Below are 26,428 nucleotides of genomic sequence, written 5' to 3'. Positions count from 1 at the left end.
GTGAAGCTTCTCTTTTATGCCAGTGCCCAAATACTTCTATTGCTGCACTGCTGCCACTGGTTCACCACTAATCAATGAACATTTCTTTAGCCTAAGACACATTTATATAAAGGAGAGATTGGTCACACCAGTTAACAAATTCATCAAAGACACCCTGCATTAGACACCATCACAGAGTCACCGGCAGCCTAAAGGACAAATCTTGATACATGATTGCTCTAGCATTCATTTGGATATAAAACAAAAGTGGTAAAAGCACAAAGCGTTTAGCAGAAGATGAGAGGTTTACTTGATGGGGTTCAAACTAACCTGGACCTGTCTGTTAAGAAGTCAGCTAGCAAACATACTGTACTAAAATCCAGATTAAAATCTGATAAGAACCTGATTGTCAGAGCATATGGATAAATACAGTTAAGAGCAGATGAAAAGTTGATAAAAAGCAAACATGCAAGCATTCACTTTGTGCAAACGTTTTCATGACAAGAGACGTGCTGGCCTCAGGGAGATAATCATTTAGTGCCATACCGCCCACTCTACAACATATTATAGGAAACAAGCAGGTTTTCTTTCTTTAATGCAGAGCTATTCTGCTGTTAAACACACATACATTTATAAATATTCATTATCGCCTCACACATTGATGAATATTATCGTATATAATAGGTGATGAATTGCTTCCTTGTCATAGAGATAGCACAGCTAAGTATGAAACTTTGATCATGTGATAACAGATGGTACCATATGGCAACTTATAAAAACACCACCAAATTCAAGAACAACTCTTAATATTGTTGTGTTCACCTTTTCCTCCAGATATCTGAATGAAGTGAAGAGAAGACAAGCTGGTTCCTCTGCCGTCAACTCGGAATCTCTCCAATTCATCCTCTGGATATCACCAAAACAGACTTAAAAGTTCCACGCTAAACAAACTCTCTGGGGAAACATTTATCCAACATAATGATTTCCAGTAACTCTCACACTTCAGCAAGGTTAGTGCATTGACAGATTCTTCTCATCATCTTGGAATTTAAGCACTTTGTCCAATCCTTACCTCCAGGGAAAATACACTTTTGGATGCATGTCCATTTCCAACCTGGAAATAAGCTGCTTTTCAACTTTCCACTAACTTTTTCAACAGCAATACTCCCTGATGATCACAAGGGAATATGCCACTCTGTTTCTGGTGGGCTTCTGTTTCCTGTTGAACTACAGCTCCCAAAACCCCCCACAGGCTCTCCTCCAGAGCAGAACTAAGGCTGGGGGGATGTCAGCCAGGGGAGGGACTGGAGTCAAGAATGTGACAGCATCTTTGGGGGAAGTTCTATCATTAGTGAGCAGGACGAGGCTCAGGCTCAGACACGGGAGGTCGAGGATCCAGCGTACTAAAAGAGGATGGGTGTGGAACCAGTTCTTTGTCCTGGAAGAGTACATGGGATCTGAACCACAGTATGTTGGAAAGGTAAACATCGTTTCCATCTGACCTTTGAAGTTATAAATGAATAAGTATTTTACCAGCTTCTATTTGTTTATTTTGAGAGTTCTTGTTCTTTTCAGAGGGACTCTTGGCTATGACGGCAGTATAAAAGGTTCACACATAAAGCACAAATAACATACTTTAAAAACAACATTAATATTTCAAATCAAAGATATTGTTGATATATTAATATAAATATATATTATAGCAGTGTTGTTCAGTGTCTGGGTGAGGGTTCCTAATTTGTACAGTTGCAGCTGCAGATTTGTAGGAGTCAGTAGAGAACAACGATAATGTATGGCCTCGTACAGAAAAATGTACCAATGTTCATATCTGCAGTTGTATAAGGCAGATAAACCAACTTTCTCTTACAAACTGAATAATATACTAATCATAATGCAGCATGATTCATGAATCGAACATTTTAAGATGTTTAAGTTGACTGATCGTGTAGGCTGAATTATTTATTTCCTTGCAGAAAAAGAAAATAGTTCCGATAGTAGAAACATAACATGACCCCCAACACTCGATATGATGTTTAAAAGACAGATTGTGTATTCTTTTTAAGTTGAGACTCGTCCATTCACCTTATCATTTAGAGAAGTGGTCACCAACCTTTTTAAGCCCAAGATCCCTGACCTCTGCGTTGGTGATCTACCTATGAGGCTTTGAGAGAAAGACTGTCCAGACTGTACTTACAACTTGAGGCTTTTTATTTGGCCTAATTGTAATTAAATTAATTCAAACACTTTGGTCCAGCTTTCAAATTAATGTGACCAAGAACACACTAAATTACTTAATTTCAGTGCAACATAAAAAGGAAATTATTTGTTAACCGCACACAATATGAACAAGAAAAAACACATTTGCAATGAGCAGGCTGGATGAAGTTATCATGTATGATATAGATATATATATATATATATATATATATATATATATATATATATATATATATAGATAGATAGATAGATAGATAGATAGATAGATAGATAGATAGATAGATAGATGTAACCCTAACACCCAGTATGAATAGTTATGTACATCATCTAAACTTTACTATTGCCTACCTAGATAGCAAAATTCATCCGGCCCATTGTTGGGCCACATGATTGTGTTTCTTCTGGCCCAGTATACGCCCGGGTCCTCGGCCCGAAACTGGCCAACATACAGCATGACTGTCAGATGAAACGTAAGTGGGCCTGACCTGGCCCGATGCGTTTAAACATATTGTAAAACGCTGTGGCCCAGTTCTGGCGCACATACTACAACATTCTAACTTTTTATAATTAACCCCAGCTTTGGCCCAACACGGATATCAGATTACGAATGTACTGCATGATGGGTTGTCTTGTTGCCATGGAGACCTAAAATCCCACCCCACCTCTTGGCTAACCTCTGTTCCACGGGGTATTCTTGCATTTCTTTCATCATGTGTCTTAAAAGCTGAAACGTGATACTCGTTTTTTCTGTAAATGAATAATACAATTTCACTGAGCTGCAGTTTTTAAATGCTAAAATGTTGCCATAATGCTATATATAGTGCTAATACGTTGTAGATTGCATCTTGCTTAAAATATAAAGAAAATATCCAGTATCATATTTTAGCTTTTCACAAAGACGGATGAAAGAAAAAGCAAAAACACATTGAGGGACAGAGGACACTGCAACACAAATTACCCCTGATAAGTACACAAATATGTTGATATAGATTTATGTGTATTTCTGTTAGAAATCAAAAACAAATATACAAGTTCAACTCAATATTAATTAAAATTGGTCAGTATTGATGTGTTGAACACATTCAAATGTGTAATATTTAGTTACATTCAACACCAAGTTCATGGAGAGGACACTAAGATTTTGGCTCGCCGTCTTCTGCCCCCTTCTCGATCCACTGACAGCTGCAGCCACCTCTTCATAAACATCTCAACCCCACATTCAGAAGCCCTCCATGTTAGAGGATTCTTCCTTACGGCAGCTGATGTGGAAAAAAGTTTCCAAAGGACATTAAAGTTTCTGTTGGTACAGACAAACAAAATTAGGTGAAATTCTATCTGAACTATGAGGAGTATTTACCGATTACAGCTGTCTCCAGGTGTAGGGAAGCCATGGAGGTTTTCCCATTCACTCCTCCCATTCACTCCTCTCCTCTCCTTGGCGAGGGCGTTTGTGTTGAGGTGCTTCATGAGACGCCAAACTGTATCTTTCACATCACTTCCACCAATCAGGCTGAGGTGGTTCATCAAAAGTATGAAAAAATAATGTATACGTGTGCCTCTTGTCAGAAAGAATACACTCTCACACTCACTCACCAGTTTTGATCGAAAGTCAGATTCCTGAAGTTGGCTTTCAAGACTTTGGAGGCCTTGCTGGTCCTTTACTGGCAGGAGACCCTCATCTATTTCAAATTGAGACACATCTTCTTTTCTTGCATGCAGAATCTGTAGGATGCGTTTGCTGCTCGAGAATCATCTCCTGCTTAGTGAGCATTTCCCGCATTAATACTGAAAAAGAAATATGTAAAATATGACAAACAGGACATACAACTAGATGACTTTGGGTTTTTTGTTAGTTTTTAAAAAGATGAGACGGAGCTGTCTCCTCCTCGACATACCACCACTACTAAATACATATAGGAGAAACACTAAAACAATACATAAATGATCTACCACTTACAGGTTGTAGTTTCAAATAGGCCCTGAGGATTCCAGGATGGCACAGGCACTGGCTGAGGCCATGGATTTGGATGATCAGGATCTTGGATTTGGGTAGGAAAAAAAAGAAAAAGTTTTTAGTCAAACATAAATACTTCAAACATTTAGACACCACCGTTTAATGAATGATTGTGTTTGCAAAAGATATTTTGATGGAAATATATAGGACATTTTGGCAAATTCACATAATCGCATTTTGGCCAAAAAAAGTTGTGGCTCCACGGCGGTTTGTGTGTATGACAATTTATTGAGCTAAGCTCAATTGAGCATCTGCTGCATGCATCTCCATATTTACAGTGCAGACATGAGTGGAGTCAATCAAAACTTCTGACTCTCAGCAAAAAAAGTAAATAAGCATTAGATTTTGGCACTTTACTTTTAGATCATGGAGTAATGATAGTTAGCTTATGTGTATCACTTCTACTTCAATATCACCAGTGGTCAGTGACTTAATGAACAAAGAGAAATGTTCATTAGAGAAAAAAATCCATTAAAATCAGGTTGAAACAGAGAAAATGTAACTCACACTGATTTGAATTGAACAAACTTGAATTTAAAACATTTAACACTTTGCAACCAGGTCTCATACAGTCAACAACTCTTGCAGGTGTCTCGCTGCAGCTCCCACTTGCTGAACTGTCTTGTGGCCTCTGCCAGGTGAATGAATGTCCTTGTTTCTGAGGGAACCGGACAGCTTATGTAAACAGGACAGAGACAAATCAGAGTTAATAAGAGTTAAGTGCATTGCTGACAGAATACAAAACATTTTAACCACAGTTTGGATTCTTATAACCTTTCTTACTTATTTGTGCTTCGTGAAAGGCCTGGCTTTACCAAGAGCAAAACATTGAGGATACGTTCATAACTTATTTGTTTGGTTTGGTAAAAAGAACTCTGCTGTGTTCACCCATTTAGTAAAGTTTGTTCGGGCTGATCTGAGTGGAATCAATCAAACTCAGGTGCAAACTTAACTGGCCTAAAACAGAGGGTCTCCGTCCAGTGTTTGTCTTTGTCTATTCATCACTATTAATGATATACGAGTTCCAACCGCACACCAGACTTAAAATGCTCATAATCAGTTATTTCTTGAGCGGTGACACCAGTGAAGATAAATGCAGACATAGCCTATCTTAAGGTGCAGCAAAAGCTGCAGTGTGGGTCCATGTAATATAAAATCAATGACAAAACCTATCATTCATTATGACTCATGTTTACAGCTCTTTGTTTGTTCAAATTCAAAACTGTGAACTGGAGCAGTTCAACTCAGCTAAAGCAATGCTTTGGATTTGGTCAATCTGGAAAGTTGTGTATTGATCATTACTAATACTCATGACAATTACTACATTAACGCTCATTTCTCACAAGATGTAACACAAACATAAAATTCAAGTGCAGTCTTAGTATAATTATCCGCCTCTCCTATGTGTTTTCGTTAACATTTCAGTCACAATTTGAAATATGCAACTAATTATCTTACTGTCACCAACTCTTGATGCGGGTGTCTCGTGGCAGCTCCTATGGACAAGACAGATGTCACTTTAAACTATTGTTTTATTTTCATGGCAACAGACACATCTTTGAGCACTCTTTCTTCATGGTCAGTGTCCTGAGGAAAAGCAACACATGCATGATTGAGTGCGCAAGAAAGTTTAAAGATAAAATACATTTCTACTCATTCTAACTTTAACTTTAGTACCATTAGACTGGCTCTTGCCATTCAGCTTGTGGACAGTTTAAAAATAAATGTTAAAATTGTGACTCAACAGCATGGTTGCTATCACCCACCAATGGGACAATGTAGGATTTTATCGTGGATCGCGATTAAAACACTCACAATAAGTTGATCGTGAATAATTATACAAAAAGATTCATATGAAAAACAATAAAAATCTATATATCCAACATTTGTCAAGTGCCCACAGGTGTTACCAATCTTGGGAATTTAGGAAGACATTTGGGGGAAATGGAGGCTCCACATGCTGTATTGAACTATTTACATTTTACAACCATGTCCTCTCCTCAATGCTCTGTGTTCAGCAGCCTGCAATTCAGTCGAAGTTTCACAGTATTTTTGTCACATGACTCTTGGTCTCCGCCAAATCAATCATGGCTTCTAAGTTGTGCTGAGGAACGCAGAATTAAACGCTTTTTACAGGATCTGGTTAAAGCTAAAGGATTTTTCGTGGCGAGATTTTAAATGAGACGTGGAATAAAATGTTTTTGATGAAATATCACAATTTTACTTACTCCAGGATGAACTTTGTTGGGTCGTCCCGGACCCCTGCAATACTGACGTTAAAGAGATGCTTCACAGGCCGGCTTTTTTTCTTTTACTCTGAACAAAGTGACGTATAACACAACAGTGTCGGCACCAACAGCGGCCGGCTCCCCAATTTGAACAGACATCGATTCACCATGTTACTAATGTTACCTCGGCTGCCGGCCAACCGGAATGATATTACCCCATATCTCATGTCCCCACGTTATACACAAAACATACATAACGTTACATACATTACTGCCGTAAAGAGGCTGTGTAAAAATGTTATAACTGGCTTGTACGTGAATGTAACCGCCATACTGGACTGTGTTTAGCCGGGTAAACAGTATTCCACAGCACACCGGCAAAGACTGGCCTATGTTAAACAAATACAATTCAAGTGTCCACTATAGCGCTTGCGCATTGCCGAAGCAGTAAAGGCAGCATGTAGCCGTAAACATCACGTTATACCGGTTTAGCGGGGCTGACACAGCATTCTACACAGTTAATAACGTAGCTAACAAAGCTAAATTTGGTCGCTAGCTAGTTGAACACATTGAATTCATCTGTCAGTTGAAATAGGTCAGTGCACATTACTGATAACATTGGTTGTCTTGTAAAAAAAAACACACTTACCTAACCAGGCAAACGTCAAGTCAACAAATAGTTTGACAATGTCCAACTTCGGTCCCAGGTAATTAGACTTTCCCTCCACAAGATGTCCGACCACCACGCTCCGCATCGCTTTTAGCCCCGACTCAGACGCGAAAACCCCGTACATGACAGCAACACGCATGCGCGCCGTCGTTCTGCGGTTTCCATCAAGAAAAATAAGGCTCCACTCAAAAATGCTTGTTAAACCGTTTTGAAATTACTTACTAGGGCAACGATAGGGAGGAGTTTGCTGGCAGCATATGGCAAAGCTTTGTTTCTGAGTAAGGTTAATTTGAAAACATTTATGAAATCAATGATTGCTAGTTGGCTTTTTTACAGTGTACCTAACTCTAGGTGTATCTATCACCCCCCTGGGTCTGTTGGGATGGCCCAACAGACCGGTTCCTGGCCCTTAGAGGTGTGTACTAAAAAAAAAAGTTTATCTGATTAATCTGCTGTTAGTGCTAATAGCAGGATCACTGGAGGAGGAAAGGCTGCCTGGATATAAATATACAACCACCTTCCTCACATGACCTTATGCCACTAAAACCTTTGGCTGGATCTGTGGAGAAGGACAGGTTTAGAAGATTATGACGACAGAGCTGGAGTCCTGCTTGCACCAAAGGAGTTACAACCAAACAAACACATGCACATCTTATCAATTACCAATTTCCTCCAGCAGGTAAACAGGCCACTCAAATGAAGGAGCATGTTTGCATTGCTTGTCCTAAAAACACTTCACACTGAGCTGCACCAAGCACAGACTGTGGGCATGCCACATGTCCAACTAAAATAGTGGATAATGAGGTTCTATGAAGTCTTGTGTGTTCAGAGTTGGTCCGAAGGTTACTGGGCTAAATTTCTGCCCTCACTTCTACTAAAAAAGTATAATCTAGAGAGGAAACCTGACCAAGCTCTATGGAGTTATATTTGTGCCTTTTGTACATTTTTAAAAGTGGGGAGAAGAGGAAAACATTTTATATGATTATAATATAATAATATGATTATATAGAAGATCGAACTATGAAAGTAAAGAACACCGTAGGCTTCAAAATATAGGGCATTAACATGTCAATGTGTATTCCAGTGGAACAGCATTATACCAAATAACCCTTATGTCCAAACAAACAGTAAATTCCTTTTCTATAGACGGCACTCTCATCCATAGAAAAGTCTGATTGTCAATTATAAATATACAACCACCTTCCTCAGAATCGTCTTACTAGAATGAAACGGAAAGGTGGGCAAACTCAAACAGTTAAACCAAAACGGGCTAAGAAGTTAGAGCCATGTAGCGTTGTTGCTGGTAGCAAATTTAATAAATAATTATTAATTCATGTAAATTTATGTAACTATTATTAGTGATTCAATTATGATTCCTAAACCCATAAATTAGCATAACAGAATGATGGTACTTAGCTTACGCCATAAGCCACCATTAGTTTGACAAACAGAATTTAACACAACATTAAATTTTGGATAAATTTTCGTGATCATGACAGACAGACTTCCGTAGATATACATGTAGTTCTATTTCATCCTTACTGACCGCCAGAGGCAGTGCTTAACACTGGATGTATCCCGTCTCGCGCATGCGCAGGTCGAATATTTATATCAACAAAGTCACGTGTGACCTCGGATGACCACCGTCATCTATAAGTTCCGGTGTCATCCTGAGCTCAGTCCTTTTTTTCTTCTCGCGTCGCAGGTTAGCTACCATGGTAGCTTAAACAAGGATGTGTCTACGATCAAGACATATTAGAGCTCGTCGCTGTAGCCTTGTGACTACCGGTCGGAGTTGCGGTTCTCTCGCCCTCCAAAGGCTGCGACGAGCTGTCCCTCTTCGGAGGGAACGGTGTGTTCGCCGTTCGGACATCGAGCCCCGGACTGGTGAACGCCCCTATCATCGGTCGTCACCAGTCTGATAAGGGTCAGCTAAGTCGTGATGACAGCAATCGGTAAGATCGATTAACATTGTTTTCTATAACAGTTGTTTGTTCCACGGTTGGCAGAGCGCTTCCGCTCTAGTAATCGAGTGGCGCGCTAACGAGAGCGTAGAATTACGCTGTCGGCCCGCCCTTCACAGTGTTACGGCTATCACAGTTAGCAGAGTGTTCCTGCTCAGGCAAACTTTGTGAGACACTAGTCCGCATTGGCGTTGTGTACATGGAGATTTAATCTTTACATCTGACGTAATTCGCAGTTAGCAGTGTCTTCACTCAGGCTAACTTGGATGCTAGCTGGGACTGCGTCCATCAACTTTGTAAACCTTACGGCTGTCACAGTTAACAGAGCGTCCTCGCTCAGGTTAACTCAGTGGAAAACTAGCTAAACAAAGCTGATACTGGGGCTGTAGCCATCAACTTTGTATCCTTACAGCTGTCACAGTTAACAGAGCGTCCTCGCTCAGGTTAACTCAGTGGGAAACTAGCTAAACAAAAGCTGATACTGGGACTGCGTCCATCAACGTTGTATCCTTACGGCTGTCACAGTTAACAGAGCTGTCACAGTTAACAGAGCGTCCTCGCTCAGGTTAACTCAGTGGGAAACTAGCTAAACAGAGCTGATACTGGGACTGCGTCCATCAACTTTGTATCCTTACGGCTGTCACAGTTAACAGAGCGTCCTCGCTCAGGTTAACTCAGTGGAAAACTAGCTAAACAAAGCTGATACTGGGGCTGTAGCCATCAACTTTGTATCCTTACAGCTGTCACAGTTAACATAGCGTCCTCGCTCAGGTTAACTCAGTGGGAAACTAGCTAAACAAAAGCTGATACTGGGACTGCGTCCAGCAACTTTGTATCCTTACGGCTGTCACGGTTAACAGAGCGTCCTCGCTCAGGTTAACTCAGTGGGAAACTAGATAAACAAAGCTGGTACTGGGGCTGTGGCCATCAACTTTGTAGCATTACAACGATCACAGTTAGCGGAATGTGCTCGCTCAGGCTAACTCGGTGAATGCTAGTTGTACTAAATCAACATGGAGGTTGTGCCCATTGATGGTTTTGACGCATTACGGCTGTCGAGTTCGCTCCGGCTAACTAGACTAAGCTAATACTCGGTGTGTCCATTGATTGTTGTAAACATTATGGACATATCGGTAGCGGATATCAGTTAGCAGAGTGCCCTCGCTCAGGCTAACTGGTAGCACACCAAGAGTTACAGCACCTGTCCAAGTGGAGAGTGTCCTCGCACTGTAAGGACTGTGGGTTTTTTTGTCCGTTTCACAGTAGCAGAGTGCTCTCGCTCAAGCTAACTGGTGGGACACCAATATCTGCAGCAGCTGTCTTAGTGAAGAGTGTCCTCGCTCCCCTCTCACTGTAAGGACTGTGTTCTTTTTGTCCGTTTTTCACAGTAGCAGAGTGCTCTCGCTCAAGCTAACTGGTGGGACACCAATATCGGCAGCAACTAGTTTAGTGAAGAGTGTCCTCGCCCCTCTCACTATAAGGACTTTGCCTGACCTGTTTCCACAGTGGCAGAGTGCTCTCGCTCAAGCTAACTGGTGGGACACCAATATCGGCAGCAACTATCTTAGTGAAGAGTGTCCTCGCTCCCCTCTCACTGTACGGACTGTGGTCTGTTTTGTCCGTTTTTTACGGTAACAGAGTGCTCTCGCTCAAGCTAACTGGGGGGACACTAATATCTGCAGCAACTATCTTAGTGAAGAGAGTGGGCTTAGAGAGTGTCCTCGCCCCTCTCACTATAAGGACTTTGCCTGACCTGTTTCCGCAGTTGCAGAGTGCTCTCGCTCAGGCTAACTGGTGGGTCACCAATATCCGCAGCGGCTGGCTAAGGGAAGAGTGTCCGAAGGATCACTCGCCACTGACTGCCCCCTGCCTGTTCTCTCAACATTCAGCAGAGCGCTCCCGCTCGGACTGATTGGGAATTCCGCATAAACTAGTGGGACAAGGGTTCCACCAGAATCGCGGCCATGTTCAACTCTCCCGGCTGTAGGACCTGTATAGCTCCTCTTCAGCCGGAGGACGGCCCTGACCTCTTGCCCTAGCAGGGAGAACCCAGGCAGGACCTGCGGCATCACGCCTTGAGCAGTAAGGTCTGCTAGGCTGGCCGAAGTGGAACACCTGATGCGGGAGGTCTACCTCCCCCTGTCAGGGCAGCTGAATCCAGACCAACCTACCCTGGTCATTGGTATGGCGCTTGCACGCCGGGCATACACAGCAGCTGGAACATCCACCTGTGAGTGCCTTCTTCAGGCACCTTCCCGCCCTCACCACCTTTTCTGTTCCTCCCTCCGAGGAATATCTGAGGGAGTTGCGTGCATGGTGGAGACACCAGGGCTCTCTCCCGCCTTACATCAGACCATGCAGGAGGTGGCAAATCTGGCCTTGCACGTATGCCAGCCAGTTAGACGACTATGGCGTCCATCAGTTTCCCCTGAGGAGATTCTGAGGCCGATGCCAGGGGCCCTCGACCCAATGTCAGGCCAAAGATGACCCGCTATCCAGGGCTTAGGACACAGCAGCGCTGTGCACCGTATCGACAACTCCCTCTCCCACCTCAGGCTTTCCCTCGCAGATTCTCTGCAGCGGGCTACTTCGACGCTTCTGCTCAGTGATGCTTCATTGCAGGCGTTTGCGCTCATATCGAGGGAACGTGGCTGGTTCAGACTCGTCGCCAGGTTTGGCTGGCGCAGTCACCCCTATCTGAGACATGTAGGAGGACCCTCCATACTGTCCCAGTGGAGCCTGGTGAGCTGTTCGAGTCAGCTGCTGTACAGGCGCTTCAGCGGAGAGGCCGGACCGCTACCTATACAACCCTACTTACGTCCCCGTCCCCCCCGGCAGGGCTGCCAGGAGATGTCTCCAGGCCGGCTGTCGGGGTTCTTTCTCCCATCAGCGGATTTCCAAGGGAGAGTGGTTCACGTCTATCGACGCCTGTTCCCAGGGTGCATCACCACAACTTTCAGTCCTGGGTGCTTCCATTCGGACTCTCCCATCTCCCCATGGGTGTCCACAGTGTGTTACTGCTGTCCTTTCCCCCTGCAATCGCAGGGCGTGAACATACTGCCGTACTTAGACTGGCTGACCTAGGCGCCGTCCCGGCTTCAGGCGCCACAGGACACTGATCGCCTTCTCTCACGTGGCCCGGTGGGCCTCAAGGTGAACATGGAGAGGAGCTACCTGAGCCCTTCTCAGAGCATAACCTTCATTAGGGTGGCCCTATGAGGGCCTGTCTGTCGCCCCAGTGCGGATGGCTGAACAGCCTTCACTTGGATGCCAAGTGGCACAGATACAGGGCAATAATATTATCGAAACAGTGTCTATTCATCTGTTCACTATCCCCATGGAGGGAGTGCATATCTGGCGAACAGTGTCCCAGGAACCGAGCCCCAGGGGCTCGGTTCCATTCCACCAGGAGATTGTCACAACAGTTACCTGCCTCTCAAGGCGGGTGCAGGGTGACAGAACGGGACAGCCTGGGGGCAGTTGTCTGCTGAAAGACCGCAGGTCCAGGTTCTAGAGCTAGCGCTCGAGCACTTCCTTCCATGTTTGAAGGGAAAGCATGTGCTTGTCCGGTGGACAGCACCTCTGCTGTGATTTCCCATGAACTATCGATGGGGCACCAGATCTGCAGAAGTTGCTACGGGGATCACCGTGGCCTTCTGACTTGGGAGGCCCCTCGCCTGACCAGCCTGTGGGCAATGTACCCACCAGGAGAATGGTACAAGGTTGTGGTTTTCCTGTTCCATTACAAGCCTCCACCGGGAGAGTGGCGGCTGCATCCAGACGTGTCGACCCACTGCCCCCACTGGGTCTCCCTGATGGGGGGGACCAGCCCTCTGGGTCAAGATGCCCTGGCTCACACGTGGCCAGAGGATCTTCTTTGTGCCTTTCCACCAGTCCCTCCGCTTTTGCTATAAGCTTGTCAGAGTTCTTCCCCGACAGGAGGGATCTCCTGTCGCGACTAGAGGGTCGGATTTGGCATTCCAATCCCTGCCGCCTTCAATTAGGGGTCACGGGAGGGCCCGACCGGATGCTGAGTGGCTGCATAGAACCAGTCTGACGGACTATTCTGAATGCCAGTGAGCGGTCTACCTGCCTGCAGTACAAGAAACAGGTGGAAGCTGTTCTCCGACTAGTGTGCGGCTCAGAACAAGGTCCCAGTACAGCGCCCCGTGCCTGCGGTACTGAGTTTCTACAGTCTCTCCTGGATAAGGGCCGGTCTCCCCTGCATGGGACCTACCCTTGGTACTGGACAGCTTATGCTTGTCCTTTTGAACCCCTGGCACAGGCGGAGCCTAGATGGCTATCAGCAAGTCGGTTTTCTCCTTGCTGTCAATTCAGCTCAATGTGGGGGCGAGCTGCATGCCCTATCAGTGGAAGAATCATGTCTGAGGTGGAACTCAGATGGCTTGGGTGTCACTTTCTGGCCTAAGGCAGTGTTTCTCCCAAGGGGGTGGATACGTTCACATATAAACCGGCCTATCCAGCTGGCAAAGTTGACCCCCCCCTCCCCCATCGGGAGAGGAGAGGTCAAGGCTGCTGTGCCCAGTGTGGGCCCTCAGAGCTTATATGGAAGCCACCGCCTGCATAGTCAGTTATGGTGAGCCTAAGAAGGGCTGTGCTCCTTTTTAAGAGAAAAAAGGAGAAACGGCACCTGTCCCACTGGATAGTGGAGGCCATTGCCGATACATACAAGGCGAGCGGCTGCGCTCGGCCATCCGGGGTGAAGGGTCACTACCAAGAGTGTCTCCACACCGAGGGCAAGCCTGAGTGGTGTGCCTGTGGGGGATACATGTGCGGCGGCCTCAGGGGCATCACCGAGCACATTCACCAAACACTACAGAGTTAACGTTGCCGACCCTCACCCACTGGGGAGGGTTCTTGGCCAATTTTCTCTGCCGGAGCTATAAGGGGTAGTTACTGTGCTTCCTCGTGACTCTTTTGGTATAAGTCATCCAGTGTTAAGCACTGCCTCTGGCGGTCAGTAAGGATGAAATAGAACGAAAGTTACGAACGTAACTACGGTTCTATGAATCCTGGATGACCGCCAGAGTTCTTGGTCACTCGGAATCCCGTGAACTCGCGAGAAGATTCCATAGGACTGAGCTCAGGATGACACCGGAACTTATAGATGACGGTGGTCATCCGAGGTCACACGTGACTTTGTTGATATAAATATTCGACCTGCGCATGCGCGAGACGGGATACATCCAGTGTTAAGCACTGCCTCTGGCGGTCATCCAGGATTCATAGAACCGTAGTTACGTTCGTAACTTTCGATATACATATACAGATATCCATACCTTTATACATAATAAATAAATGGATAGGATTAAATTCAACATTCCAGAACGTCCCACCTTGGTCTTGTGCTGTGGTTGAGATACAACTTGCAAGAAGAGGAATTAAAACATCCAGTTTATATGGCAGGAAACTACAAGAATTGTAAACAGAGTTGGCTGTCAGGCGATCCTATTGCTGTCAATGCAATGTGACCTGTGTGAATCAGATTTTATAAGATTGTATGCATAGCTCTTGTTTGTTTTATATGTTTATATAATATATTATATAATAATTATTTTTGCAACCTTACTTGAACCTGAGCATTAGCCACCTCATTACTCTTCTTGGCTTGTTTGTAAAAAGCCAGTGTGAGGCAACAATGTATCATTGTCCACACGAGATGGACGACCTACAGAGGTGTCAGAGGTTCTATATAGGGAATGTATTATACGTTATGTGACAAAAAGGTATGGTTGGTAATGTAGAATACAAACATTTTTGCTGTATTTGTTGACATTTTATTCACATCTCAACAACAATCAATGAGTCAGATACTCAAAAAGGTTCGGTATCTCTGGCTGTCACAGGACTGTAATAAGCTCTACCTACTTACACCTACATGTCTACCTACCTACCTGTCTACTGATCTACGGACCTACATGTCTACATACCATCCACCTGTCTACCTACCTGTCTACATACCTGCCTGTCTATGTATCTACTTGTCTGCATACCTGACTGGTTCCCTATCTATCTCTCTGTCTACCTTTTGATGAAATCAAATAAGACTGCAGTGACCCTAAAGCCTGTTTCTGATAAAACATTAGTGCTTTGATTGATTTGAATTCCTCCTCTATCAATCCCTCCTTTACCTTGCATTTGAAACTATTTTGAATGGACAATATGTGTAGACGTATATCATAAAACAGAAATGCATTGGGAATATAATACAACTTGTGGAAAATCAAAATAAACACAGGTTACACCATGACTTGATATTCATAACACTGCAGAGTTGGTTATGTTGCTGCAGTTCCTATATGGAACTCTCATGTTTGTTAGTCTCTCAGCAGGATGTGTGCGCAGCTCTTGTGGCCTTTTGGGGTGGTTATCTATCACCTCATTGTCCTCATTACATATGTCTGCCTGACCTTTGCAGTGGCACTTCCATCTGTCGCTGTGTAGCATGGCTTCCCAACAAAAGCACATTGTGAGATCATTAGCATTCTTCACACAAGTCTTAAAGTCATTGTTTGAAATATCTGTATTCAGAACTAACAGCAACATCAAGTGAGAAACATTATGTAAAACACAAAAAGTGTTTGTTGAATATTCCAGAGAAGTTACTCATCCTATTGCATTATACCCAACCAGGACTCATGAAACAAAGGGATGCATCCATCAGAACCAGGTTAGCTATAAATGGATGTTTCAGCTGAATGAAACATTTGGTCAGAATATCAGGCCTCATTTCTGAAATCTTTCCACACCACCTTACAAATCAGCAGCACCTCCTCCTGGTATAACTGACTTTAATGAAGAACAAAGATCAGAGATTAAAGAGTGCCATCAGTGATGTAGATGGTTTAAGGATGATGCTGGTTTGAGAGATGAGCATGAGAGCTGCTGATGTGTGAAGTTGATCATAATAATTTGTTGGTGATGATTTCTAAATGCATCGAGGCATTCCATTCAGGGTCAAACACTGAAATTAATCTATTCATTTTAAAGCTCATGTTTTCTTAGCAACATGTTGTTGGGATCTGTTATTAGCAAGTATACAAGTTAAATTATTCATATTTATATTATTAGTTAATATCAATAGGATTATAACCATATATTAATAATTACGGGGCAGGGATCAATAACCAAAATTGAAGATTAATTCTCAAAATTAGTGTTCACTCAAAATGTCAATAGTTAAAGTACTATTCACAGAGAGCAAGATGGCGGACGGGGAAATACGACACACAATATGAAATAAGTGTATGAAATACGTGTAGCGGCGTATATGTGTGTGTGACTATGTGCATGTGTGTGCGGGTTCATTTGAAAAGAAGAAAACACTCTAAACAAGGCAGATCCTCACCGCAGCAGTAAAGTACAGTCACTATAACTTCATCACACAGAAGCCCGACTGTTAGGCAGCAGCGGTACTGAACCTTTCATTTATAAAGTTTAGTTTACTGACTTTATTCACAATGATCTAAAAACAACAAAGCACAGCAGCGTGGAACAACACTATTACAGCCACAACAAGCACACACAAAGTTATCCGTTTCTGTTGTTCGACCAGCTCATTTTTACCTCGGCTTATTCTTTTTAAAGGCACTAATGTTGTTTCACCTCCTTTTAGCAACATGAGTCGCATGCACCTTCTTTAAATCTGCACGTCCTCAATGCATCATTTCAGAGACCTATGACTGCGGTAACACATGCAGCGTAAAAAAAAAGGACAGAGAGCTGATGGAAAGTTAAAACACAACATCAGAAAAGTGTATTTTCAGCCAGAATAGGTAAATATACTCGACAAGAAGAGGAAAAAGGAGGACAATGATGACAGAAAAATGGAAATCAACTGTGCAATACGTTATGTGACAGACAGTCTTGGGAGAAACAGGTTGACATCTTTGGTCGTCATTTTGAAACACTTGAAGCTCAGCTGATCTACTACATCAGGACTGTGTCTATTCATTTTCTGTTATATTTTGAGAAACTTTACTTTGGATTAAAATGCTTGATATGACACGGGAGGCACGGGAGAACCAGGACTGAGCAGAGCAGACTGTCACACCTTGCTGCAGTGAAATTAGGTTTTCTAAAGAGATTCTTGTGCTAGGAAACACTACGGCTTTAGTCCACAGTTAACTCCAAAATAACCAGAAAAATAAAGTTCCTCATTGTAGCTTTAGCTGTTGAAAACTCTTTAGGTACAACACATGTTCTGTTTAAAATCATGTTTCATTGTGACTGACTGTGCAGCTGTAGTTGGAGCATTCAGAGCTATATGATTTCATGTCCTGTGCCTCTCCGTGTATTTCTTTCCCTCTGCAGCTCCACACAGACATAGACAATGGAGACAATGCAGTCAAGTACACACTGTCAGGAGAAGGAGCTGGGTCCATCTTCATCATTGATCAAATTACTGGAGATATACATGCGCTGGTGGGGCTTGACAGGTCAGTACTCATCAATATTTTCAACAATTCAGAAATAAATGTCCTAAATGTAATAGAAAACTTCTAGTAGGGAAATTAGTGGCATCTAATAAACAGATTGATTTACATTGCATCGAAGAATTCATCTGAACAATGTGTCCCTGTTTATTACATTGTAATCAGTGAGTAAAGGCTATCTATAGTAGCACATGAGTCTCCGTCTTGGAATGGGTCATTAGAAATGATCTGCTTCAAACAGTAGAGTAGTAAAGACACTAGCTTAGCGTAAAGTGCTACCAACTGCTACCAACAATGATGAGCAAGGAAAAACAAACCCTTTCAAGTGTTGCTCTGCTTAAGTGTTGCTGTAATGGGAATCAATAAAGGTTTGAAATGTCCTTGGTTAGGTCCAGCTGGGTGAGAGAGCGTGTTCAGACACGTTACGATTGTCGCTGCTCTGTTCCAAAGTTGTGAAATCCTGTCCCATAGTATTATGTAAAAGTGTGCCATGTTTTGGCAAAATGAGAGGCCATTAAATCCCTTGATCCGGTACTCAAACTTGGCCTTCTAGAATCACACTGACAAGAGGCAGCGCTTACATCACAGCCACTTGTCTTTTATTTTCCACCTGAAAATGTTAAGACACCACTGAAGCAAGTTTAAATCACATCTAAATCAAAGTAGTGATAGAGAAGACCATCATTAAAGCATCATCAATGTTATGCATTTTTTTTCAGAATGTTTCTGCTTTAAATAGGCAAAAAAACATAGTATTATAGTAGTGGATCAGCTTTGCTCACTTTGTGTCTTCATCAACGGTAATACAAGCTACATTTAAATGATGACCATGGGTAGAATGTACGGCTAACCTTGCCAATCTTGCAAATTGGCAATTGCTATAATAAAGCTAACATGAGGTAGTTATGGAGTGTTATTCCTGTGGACAGCTGCTGTGTAATTTACAAATGAACAAGCTAATAGGCCAAAGCAATGAGCTAATGGGAAACAGGTGTGTAAGGTGTTTGCAATTCCACTTTGACAAAAGAGGAGCGAGACAAAAATCTCTAACAGTATCGTCACACTACGACTACTGTATATTAATGCTCAGAGTATGGTACCAAACTAAGGCTGTTCATCTCTTATACCTTTGAGCACACCCATCTCAAGTGTCCTTATTTGTTCATACTCCCTTTGGCCAAGGCTCTTTCTCACCAACGGTCCAGGCTTGTCCCATTTTGTGACTGGGATCCAGTACACATAAGGAAATTGCAGGCAGTGGATGTACATGTATGGCAGGACAAGTAAATGACCATTCCGTAGTTGAGCATTACTCTATGAATAAAAGTTTTTTACAATTACGTACATTCAATTCTAAAAATGCCATCTGAGTATCCCATGGAGCCATCTAGACCTCTGCCATAATGTTGTAAGAATACAGATGCAGATACAGCTAAAAGATCTAAATGCATGCACCGTGATTTCACAGTTGCTTTATTAAATTCTGCCAGGACGAAATCAACTATTTTCATCTCGCTGTCTGGTCAGACCCTAGAAATCTGGAGACATTTCATTAAAGCCTGGAACTTTGAAGTTCTGCTGCTGATGATGGTAAAGGCATTATGATAGGTGTTTGAGACCATGCAGGTAAATTTTGACGGATCAAAGTTTTGGCAGGGTTATGGGCAGTAGTCCTTTTCATGGACAGCTACGGGGAAGGGGGGGGATAGCCATGGTTTCAATGGCCTATTAATCCAAAACCCCAATAGTCCGAAAAAATGTCCCTTTGGGGTTCTGGAATAATGGGCGTTGGAACGCTAGCATGGCACCCGGGTGGCACGGACTTGTAATTTTTTTACAAAAATTCTTACAAAACTGAGACCAATGTCCGAGGAGCAAATCAGCATCTGTCTAGAATGAGGGGTACTGGTTGTCTTTCTGGTCCTGGATCACTGACTGTTTTAGACCCGAGCTGTGTTTTGGCCTGTGACAAGTACGGTACAGAATCCTGTCCCACATGATGAGGATTCATCGTTGTCCAAGCTACTTCTACTGGCTGATCTGGATGAAGATCATTACTGTAATGACCAAATTACAGTAACGTCTATCACAAGTCCCACACCTACACAGGAAAGAGATTGCTTTGTCATCAGTTTTAATAATCTGTCTACTATCGTCATTGCAGGACAAATTACACCTCCTGAACAATAGTCATATTCACTGCTGGAGATTGACATTACAAAATGGGGAACACACGACGAAGTGGTTAATCGTAACCAATATCATTAATTCTAACACAGACTGGGGGAGAAGCAGGCAGAAAAGGAGGGCGACATTGCAGGTGTTGCAATGACAATAATATTCTAATGTAATCACCTAATCGCAGCCCCCAGCAACGTGATCTCACAGTTAGGATCAAGAAAAACATTGCAGGTCTTACAATAAGTACGTTAACGAAGTAAACATGCCACTAATGTCACTAACATAACAACCCTGTTCTTGAACTATTAGTGGTCTCTCTTGCTGTTTATACTACATCACTAGCTCTGTACGTTGCATATATTAACGTGGGTGCTTTAGAATACATGTGTCCATCACAACAAAGGACATTATTGACTTTCTAGTATTGTTTCAGTGGTGCTGACAAGTCATTTTAACACATTAAGTACCACCACCATGTAATATGCTGTTAAGAGGTTGTGATCATGTCATGTATTTCTGTTAGATCAGGCTGATCAGGCCCACAGTATTCCCACTTTAAACCTAATTCCATCCATTCTTATCTGTGGATTGTGTTCATTCGAGGGTAGTATGTCTGTATTGGTAGTTTGTCAGTGGACAAAGAGAGGAACTTCCATTATTTCAACTATTCATATTTGATATCTGTTTTTTGTTTCTTGGTATTTATCACTCATTCATCTAAAATAATAAGAACATCTGTAAAACCCACATAGTTGGAATTAGCACAAACTGAGATCAAAACCACACACACACACAGAAAGATAAATACCATGAAACGGATAATTTAGAGCCTCACTACATAATCCTCATGTAGTCTCTGTTGTTTAGACATATTAATACTAGTGCATTAACATAACATGTGGTATTTTACAGGGAGGAGAAGTCCTACTACACGCTGAAGGCCCAGGCTGTTGACACCTACACAGGCCTCCCTCTGGAGCCTCAGTCTGAGTTCATCATCAAGGTGCAGGACATCAACGACAACGAGCCACGATTTCCTGATGGTCCCTACAGCGCCTGTGTCCCTGAGATGTCTCCAACAGGTAGGACTGCTAGAAGTTGAGCTAAGAGGGCATTTATTTTATTTACTTTGTTGGCATGAAAGTTTCAAGACAACAATGTTGCCACACCATCGAAATACAAAAGGACACAATAATATTAATATGAATATTAACTCAACATTAAGGTCAGGGACCGAGTGAATAGACCAGAGAGACAGTGTTTTTTTTGGATTTTTTATTTTTATTTTAGAAAGGCAAAAGGAGGTAAAAAAAAAATACTTTTGGGTCAATAAAGAGATCAACATAACAGAACAAACAGAAGAGAGGTGAGTCGCACAAACAGACCCTTTCGACTGAGACATGGGGGAAACATATATGGTGGCTGATCAGGCCATTCACTCACAAACTGGCATAGACATAACCATTTACACCAACTATAATCCACACAACACATGAACATATAGCACTACCAACATTAGGATGATACAATGCCAAAATCACTGTTTGTCCAAAGAATTAATATCAAAAATCACACCAGAAAATACTGCCCCTCCCCATGATGCAGGAGGAACATAGCATGGTCCAATTGACCATCAGCACTCTCTAAAACTTTAAGTGAATGAAACCGATGAAAAGAGTTACCAGCATGTCTCAAAACCGGTCAGAGTCAGAGAAGTTATTTCACCTGGAGTTCTACAAAAAAAGCAAATGTGGTCAAAGAGACCAGAGCTTAACCAAGAATGGACAGACTGTGAAATGTTAATTCTTCCCACAGTTCAAAACCAGGATGACTCATGTGTTCAGAGACCGTGACGATGATTACAAGCAGCAATGTGAAGCACCACTATGAGACAAAGAACAACTCTTTTGAGCAAACCTCCCCACTCAAATCCCAAAAGAGTCCAATATGATCAGAATCCCAACACATTCATTCACTGGGAATGGGGCTGAAACAAGTGGTTTAGATAAGCACAGTCATAATCCCTGCAAACAATTTCCTCTCATTGTAAGATGACAAGAATATAATATCGTGGCTCTTTTGGTTGACATCACTTCACAACTGAATGAACTGAATTTTAAGCTACAGGACAATTCAGTTAAGTACATTTTTTCAAAATGAAGTACCGGTACTTTATTTAAAGATGCACATTTTTAAAAAGCTTTCTGTAATGTAATTTATTCTTAAATGCATCCCTTATTTTACTTGAAAGAAGAGAAATTTCCTTTAGATGTCATCAGTAGAATAATAATTACAAGCAGTCCAAAGGGAGGGCAGAGGTCACAAGCCATTTGACTGGCGCTCTCTTCCCTGTCATAAACCTTTAGTCGTTGACTGGTGTGATTTTAGACAGGAAATAGACATTAAACTAGAAACTAATTCGAAGCATTTTAATGCTTCAGCTGAGGACCAAAGTGCTCGAAGAGAACAAGTGTGAGCCCAGTATGTTTCTGTTGCAGAGAAATACAGCAACAAACTGTATCGCGGATTAGCTGTGGTAGGGATCAGCATGTATTCATATGATAAAAGCATAATCCTATCTATGAGCAATGCACTGCTAAGAATAGATGAAGCCATGTTTCTCTTTTTGTTTCAAAGCTCCTGGAGGACCGTTTCCTGTGGAGCTGTGACTTCTCACGTTCTTTTTTTAAAATAATACTCTGTCTAAAACATGCATTTGTATTGTAGCAGTACAGCTCTGTGCTGTTTCTTAAAGGGGAAACCCACCAATGTTCCACATGAAGCTCACTTTAGTTGTCATGTGGAGAGCTACGTGGCTCCGGACAAATAACCCTGATGATGTCATTGGAGGAGAGAGGGAGGTAGAAGTCAGTGAATGAAATCTCACCATGATGTTAATGTTTGAGGGCCTTGTTTCAAAGTTGGTGGACAAAGTAAACAGACGTATAGAAAGAACTTCAGAACTATAATGAGATTTCACCCAAAGAAACTTTTCTGGGAAATCACAAAGCAAAATTCACTTTAAAATCTTGCATCACGTCATCATTTCCAAATGTGTTGACGTGATGTTAAATTACCTTTTGAAGAGCTGAGGTAGAAACACGGATGCTACTCTTTTGTCAGGACACTTCTCAATTGTGTTTGGAGTCACAGAGAGAAGTTTGTTGATTACTAGACTGGACATTCTATAACAATTACCCCTAAAGACATAGTCACGACATTTGAATGTAATAATCCATTGATTTACATGACAAGCATACATAATGCATGTACATAGATACCCTTACCCTTAATATAATATGGTTGGGAGGCTCCTCTTGAAGTCCACTGTTCTCTCCACAGTTTTGAGCTTGTTCAGCTCCAGGTTGTTCTGACCAGCTGTTCAACCTCCCGTCTGTACGCAGACTCATCACCGTCTCTGATGAGGCCGATGACCATTTCTTCTAATAGTTGTGTTGTGGCAAATTGACGAGAAGAGACGGCGGACCGGAGTTGCAACCAGCGGGAAGTGTTTTAATAAGATCAAGCCAACATCAACAAGTTCAGTATATCGAAATGACTCCAATGTACTGCTTTTCACAGATCACTCTTATCGTCAAAATTCACGCCCCTTTAGCTGCGTTCCATCAATCAAACCAGTCTGTTTAATTGTAAACAGGACACATCTGGACTCCTAATTAGGGCATGTTTTTATGCTGTTTTGACCCCTTGTCCTTTGGTATAACACAGCTCCAAGTATGGAAATGTTTTGGTACACTTGAGAGATTAATTACTTTTTGTCTGGCCCTGATAATCATTTACGAAGAACGTTGGTGAGAACCAGAATAACACGTTATGTAACTGTTGCTTGTGATATGAGGTTTTACGTCTCAAATGATTCTGGATACTTTTGACATAAAGAGGAACACTCGTGTTTACTGCAATCATGGAAATTAAGATTGTAACAACAATTGGATTCACAAGTTATATGATGATTTTCTTCAACAGTTGTTGCACATTTCACTCAAACCACACCTGGACCTCCTGTGGTGCCAGAGAACAGACAGATGACTGACAGCTTCAGCCTGAATAACTAAAAAATGCACCAGGACACATCCTAGATACTTGCCATGTTGCCTTGACAATTAGATGGTAACACACTATGTGCACTCACAGGACTCGGTGTCCTGACAAACCTCGACACTTCAGCACCGATCCACTGAACTGTGTGTGTCCATGTAAGTGTAGAATGTGTGTTGTTAGTTCTGGTTTTCCAGAGACTTTGATCATTTCAAGAGTTGACTGCAATGTTCCCTCTAAGCTGCGCGCTTGAGCAATCGCGCACTGCTCGCACATTCTCAGCGCACAAGAAAATCTATGCAGCGCATAAAATAAAATTCAACATAAACGTATTAATTAATATCTAATATTAGTCCTAATCTTATCTAATCAATTAAACCAATAATAATAATAATAATAATAATAATTTTGTTTTCTGTACTATTTTGCAACGTAACTCAGTGAGTGACAGGTGTCCAGCCAATGATACGATTCGGTTCACTTACGCTACGCAGCCAATCATAGCATTGACACTATTGCCCTGCCCATTCGCGCCGTGCAGGTTAGCTAGCTATCAACAGTGCGGCGGAGTTACGAGACGCAAATGCTAACTCCTTATCATGGCGAAACGAACGGGCAGCGACACATCCACTCACCAAGCCATTGGAAAAAAGAAATGTGGTTCTTTTAAGCTTCCAGTGCAGATTGTGAAAGAGGATTCAGTTTAATGAATCGTATCAAAACAGCACCCAGAAATCGTCTTGAAGTGGCACATTTGGACCAGCTGATGCACATAAAGTCAAAGCAAGAAGCAGACGAAGCCATCAACCTGGACAAAGTGTACAACCATTGGAGAAGTGAGAAGGACAGACGTGAAAAATAAGGTACAATTTAAGTCAGATTTGTGCATATTCTAGTGACATTTATTAAGATTTTTTACTTATGGATATTAATCATTAAATTATGTTACTACTAGATAATTTATGGGTAGTAGAAATGATAATAAAAAACTGAGTAATTACATATTTTACAGACAGAGTTACAGGAATTTACACTGTAACACAAGCTACAGCACACGTCATTGTGCAAAATGTGAATGTGTTTTAATGTGAACAAAATGTTATGTCTGAAAGGTGTATATGTATCATTTCTTCCAGAACAGGACCTCACACAGGCCAAAGCAAGACTCTTCCCATGGCCAAGCAGGACTGTCACATAAAACATACTACACATCTCATGAACAACAAGATTTTTGTCTTTTTCCTTTAAAGTTTGTCAAATCACTTATATTAAAAGTAAACTAGTGAAAATTGCTGCTGTAATTTGATTCTTTTAATAAGCCATGTAACTTGCTATGATCCAAGGTTTTGAACAGGTGTGATACTGGTGTGTGGCCACAGCGTGCACATCTGATGTTGCTCACAGTGGTCCTCAGTGTGCTCAGGGAGCTTGTGTGTATGCCCAGACACATGAAAAATTAGAGGGAACATTGGTTGACTGTGTTTCATTTGTTTGGATGTTGTGTTCATTCATCCTGGGACTGATCAGCAACACATATGGAAGATAATCCGATTGTCTCTAAAGCTCCCTGTGTTGGCATTAACACAAGCTGTCATCTGAACCAAGCTGACACCTAAAGACAATGTAACTGATACCTTTGTTTCTTTTTAAATATTGTTTTTGGGGCATCTCTCCCCCAGAGAAAGAGGTATCTTAATGATGAAGTGTGTAACACCTGGCCACATGCTCCAAACAAACAGTGGGCAGCATTTCACCTCCACTACTGGGTCCATACAATCTACATTTACAGTCCCCAGTTATAAAATAGAAAGCCTGACAGCAGGACAAGAATATGTCAAATTCAACCACACTGGTTATCTTTTAATCTTCTTGTGTGGCGTCGGCCTGAGGTTTACTTTAGCTAATGGGCTTATGCTTTGACTGTTTGTTTATTGGATTAAATGGCAGAGACGAGAAAACCCATTTTTTTTTACCAATATGGTTATGATTGTGTCAGTCCTGATTTGTCATGATTCTGCTCTTCCATGTCAATATGGTTTAGGTAGCCACATGTCTACCTAACTAATCCAATGTTTCAGGCAGCAGTCTCTGCTGCATCTGGAGCCTTGCTTTACTCGTGTTCTTATTGTGCTGGACTGAATCAATGAACCCGACATACGTAAAACACTGTGTTACTACACGTTCTGATGCACTGATGATCATTCAAGGACCTCCAGGATCTGACACTGCATCAGTCACCATGATCAAATATGTTATTATAGTAAAAGAGTAATAATCTTTGGTTTAATCCATAAATGGAAGAAAATAACCTTTCACCAAAATATTTATTTTGTTATCTCGAAAAAACTTGAGATCTCGATATTCAATACACAGACAGAGATGTATTGTTCTGTTCGAAGAGAAAACGCATAATTACATAACCTGTGTATGTGTGTGTGTTTGGTAAGGAACCTATGTGACTCAGGTGACTGCCACCGATGCAGATGACCCCACGTATGGCAACAGTGCACGGATCGTCTACAGCATCCTTCATGGCCAGCCGTACTTCTCTGTGGACACCAAGACAGGTTAGAAAACGTTCATCGTAACGATTCCATTACTGCAGCCATAACAAAGCAAGAGTTATCCTCACAGTATGACTGCCCTGTGACTGCTGTGTG

At 42.2% G+C, this 26,428-nt stretch overlaps 1 protein-coding gene across 1 annotated transcript in view; it reads left to right on the top strand.

Annotated features, from left to right (window-relative positions):
• Nucleotides 1-1,150: 1,150 nt before the first annotated feature.
• LOC306789319 (cadherin-12-like) overlaps nucleotides 1,151-26,428 on the top strand; it is a gene marked incomplete at both ends in the record, with an annotated part of 64,213 nt that continues 38,935 nt past the window's right edge. The window contains 4 exons of the mRNA XM_079285212.1: nucleotides 1,151-1,459; nucleotides 17,407-17,531; nucleotides 20,622-20,791; nucleotides 26,216-26,335. Of these exons, the coding sequence (XP_079141338.1) occupies nucleotides 1,151-1,459; nucleotides 17,407-17,531; nucleotides 20,622-20,791; nucleotides 26,216-26,335 (724 nt within the window). The remainder of the gene's footprint in view (nucleotides 1,460-17,406; nucleotides 17,532-20,621; nucleotides 20,792-26,215; nucleotides 26,336-26,428) is intronic.

The sequence above is a fragment of the Melanostigma gelatinosum genome (assembly GCF_949748355.1).
Source record: "Melanostigma gelatinosum genome assembly, chromosome: 15".
Classification (NCBI taxonomy): domain Eukaryota; kingdom Metazoa; phylum Chordata; class Actinopteri; order Perciformes; family Zoarcidae; genus Melanostigma; species Melanostigma gelatinosum.
This window is presented reverse-complemented; position numbering and strand designations above follow the sequence as displayed.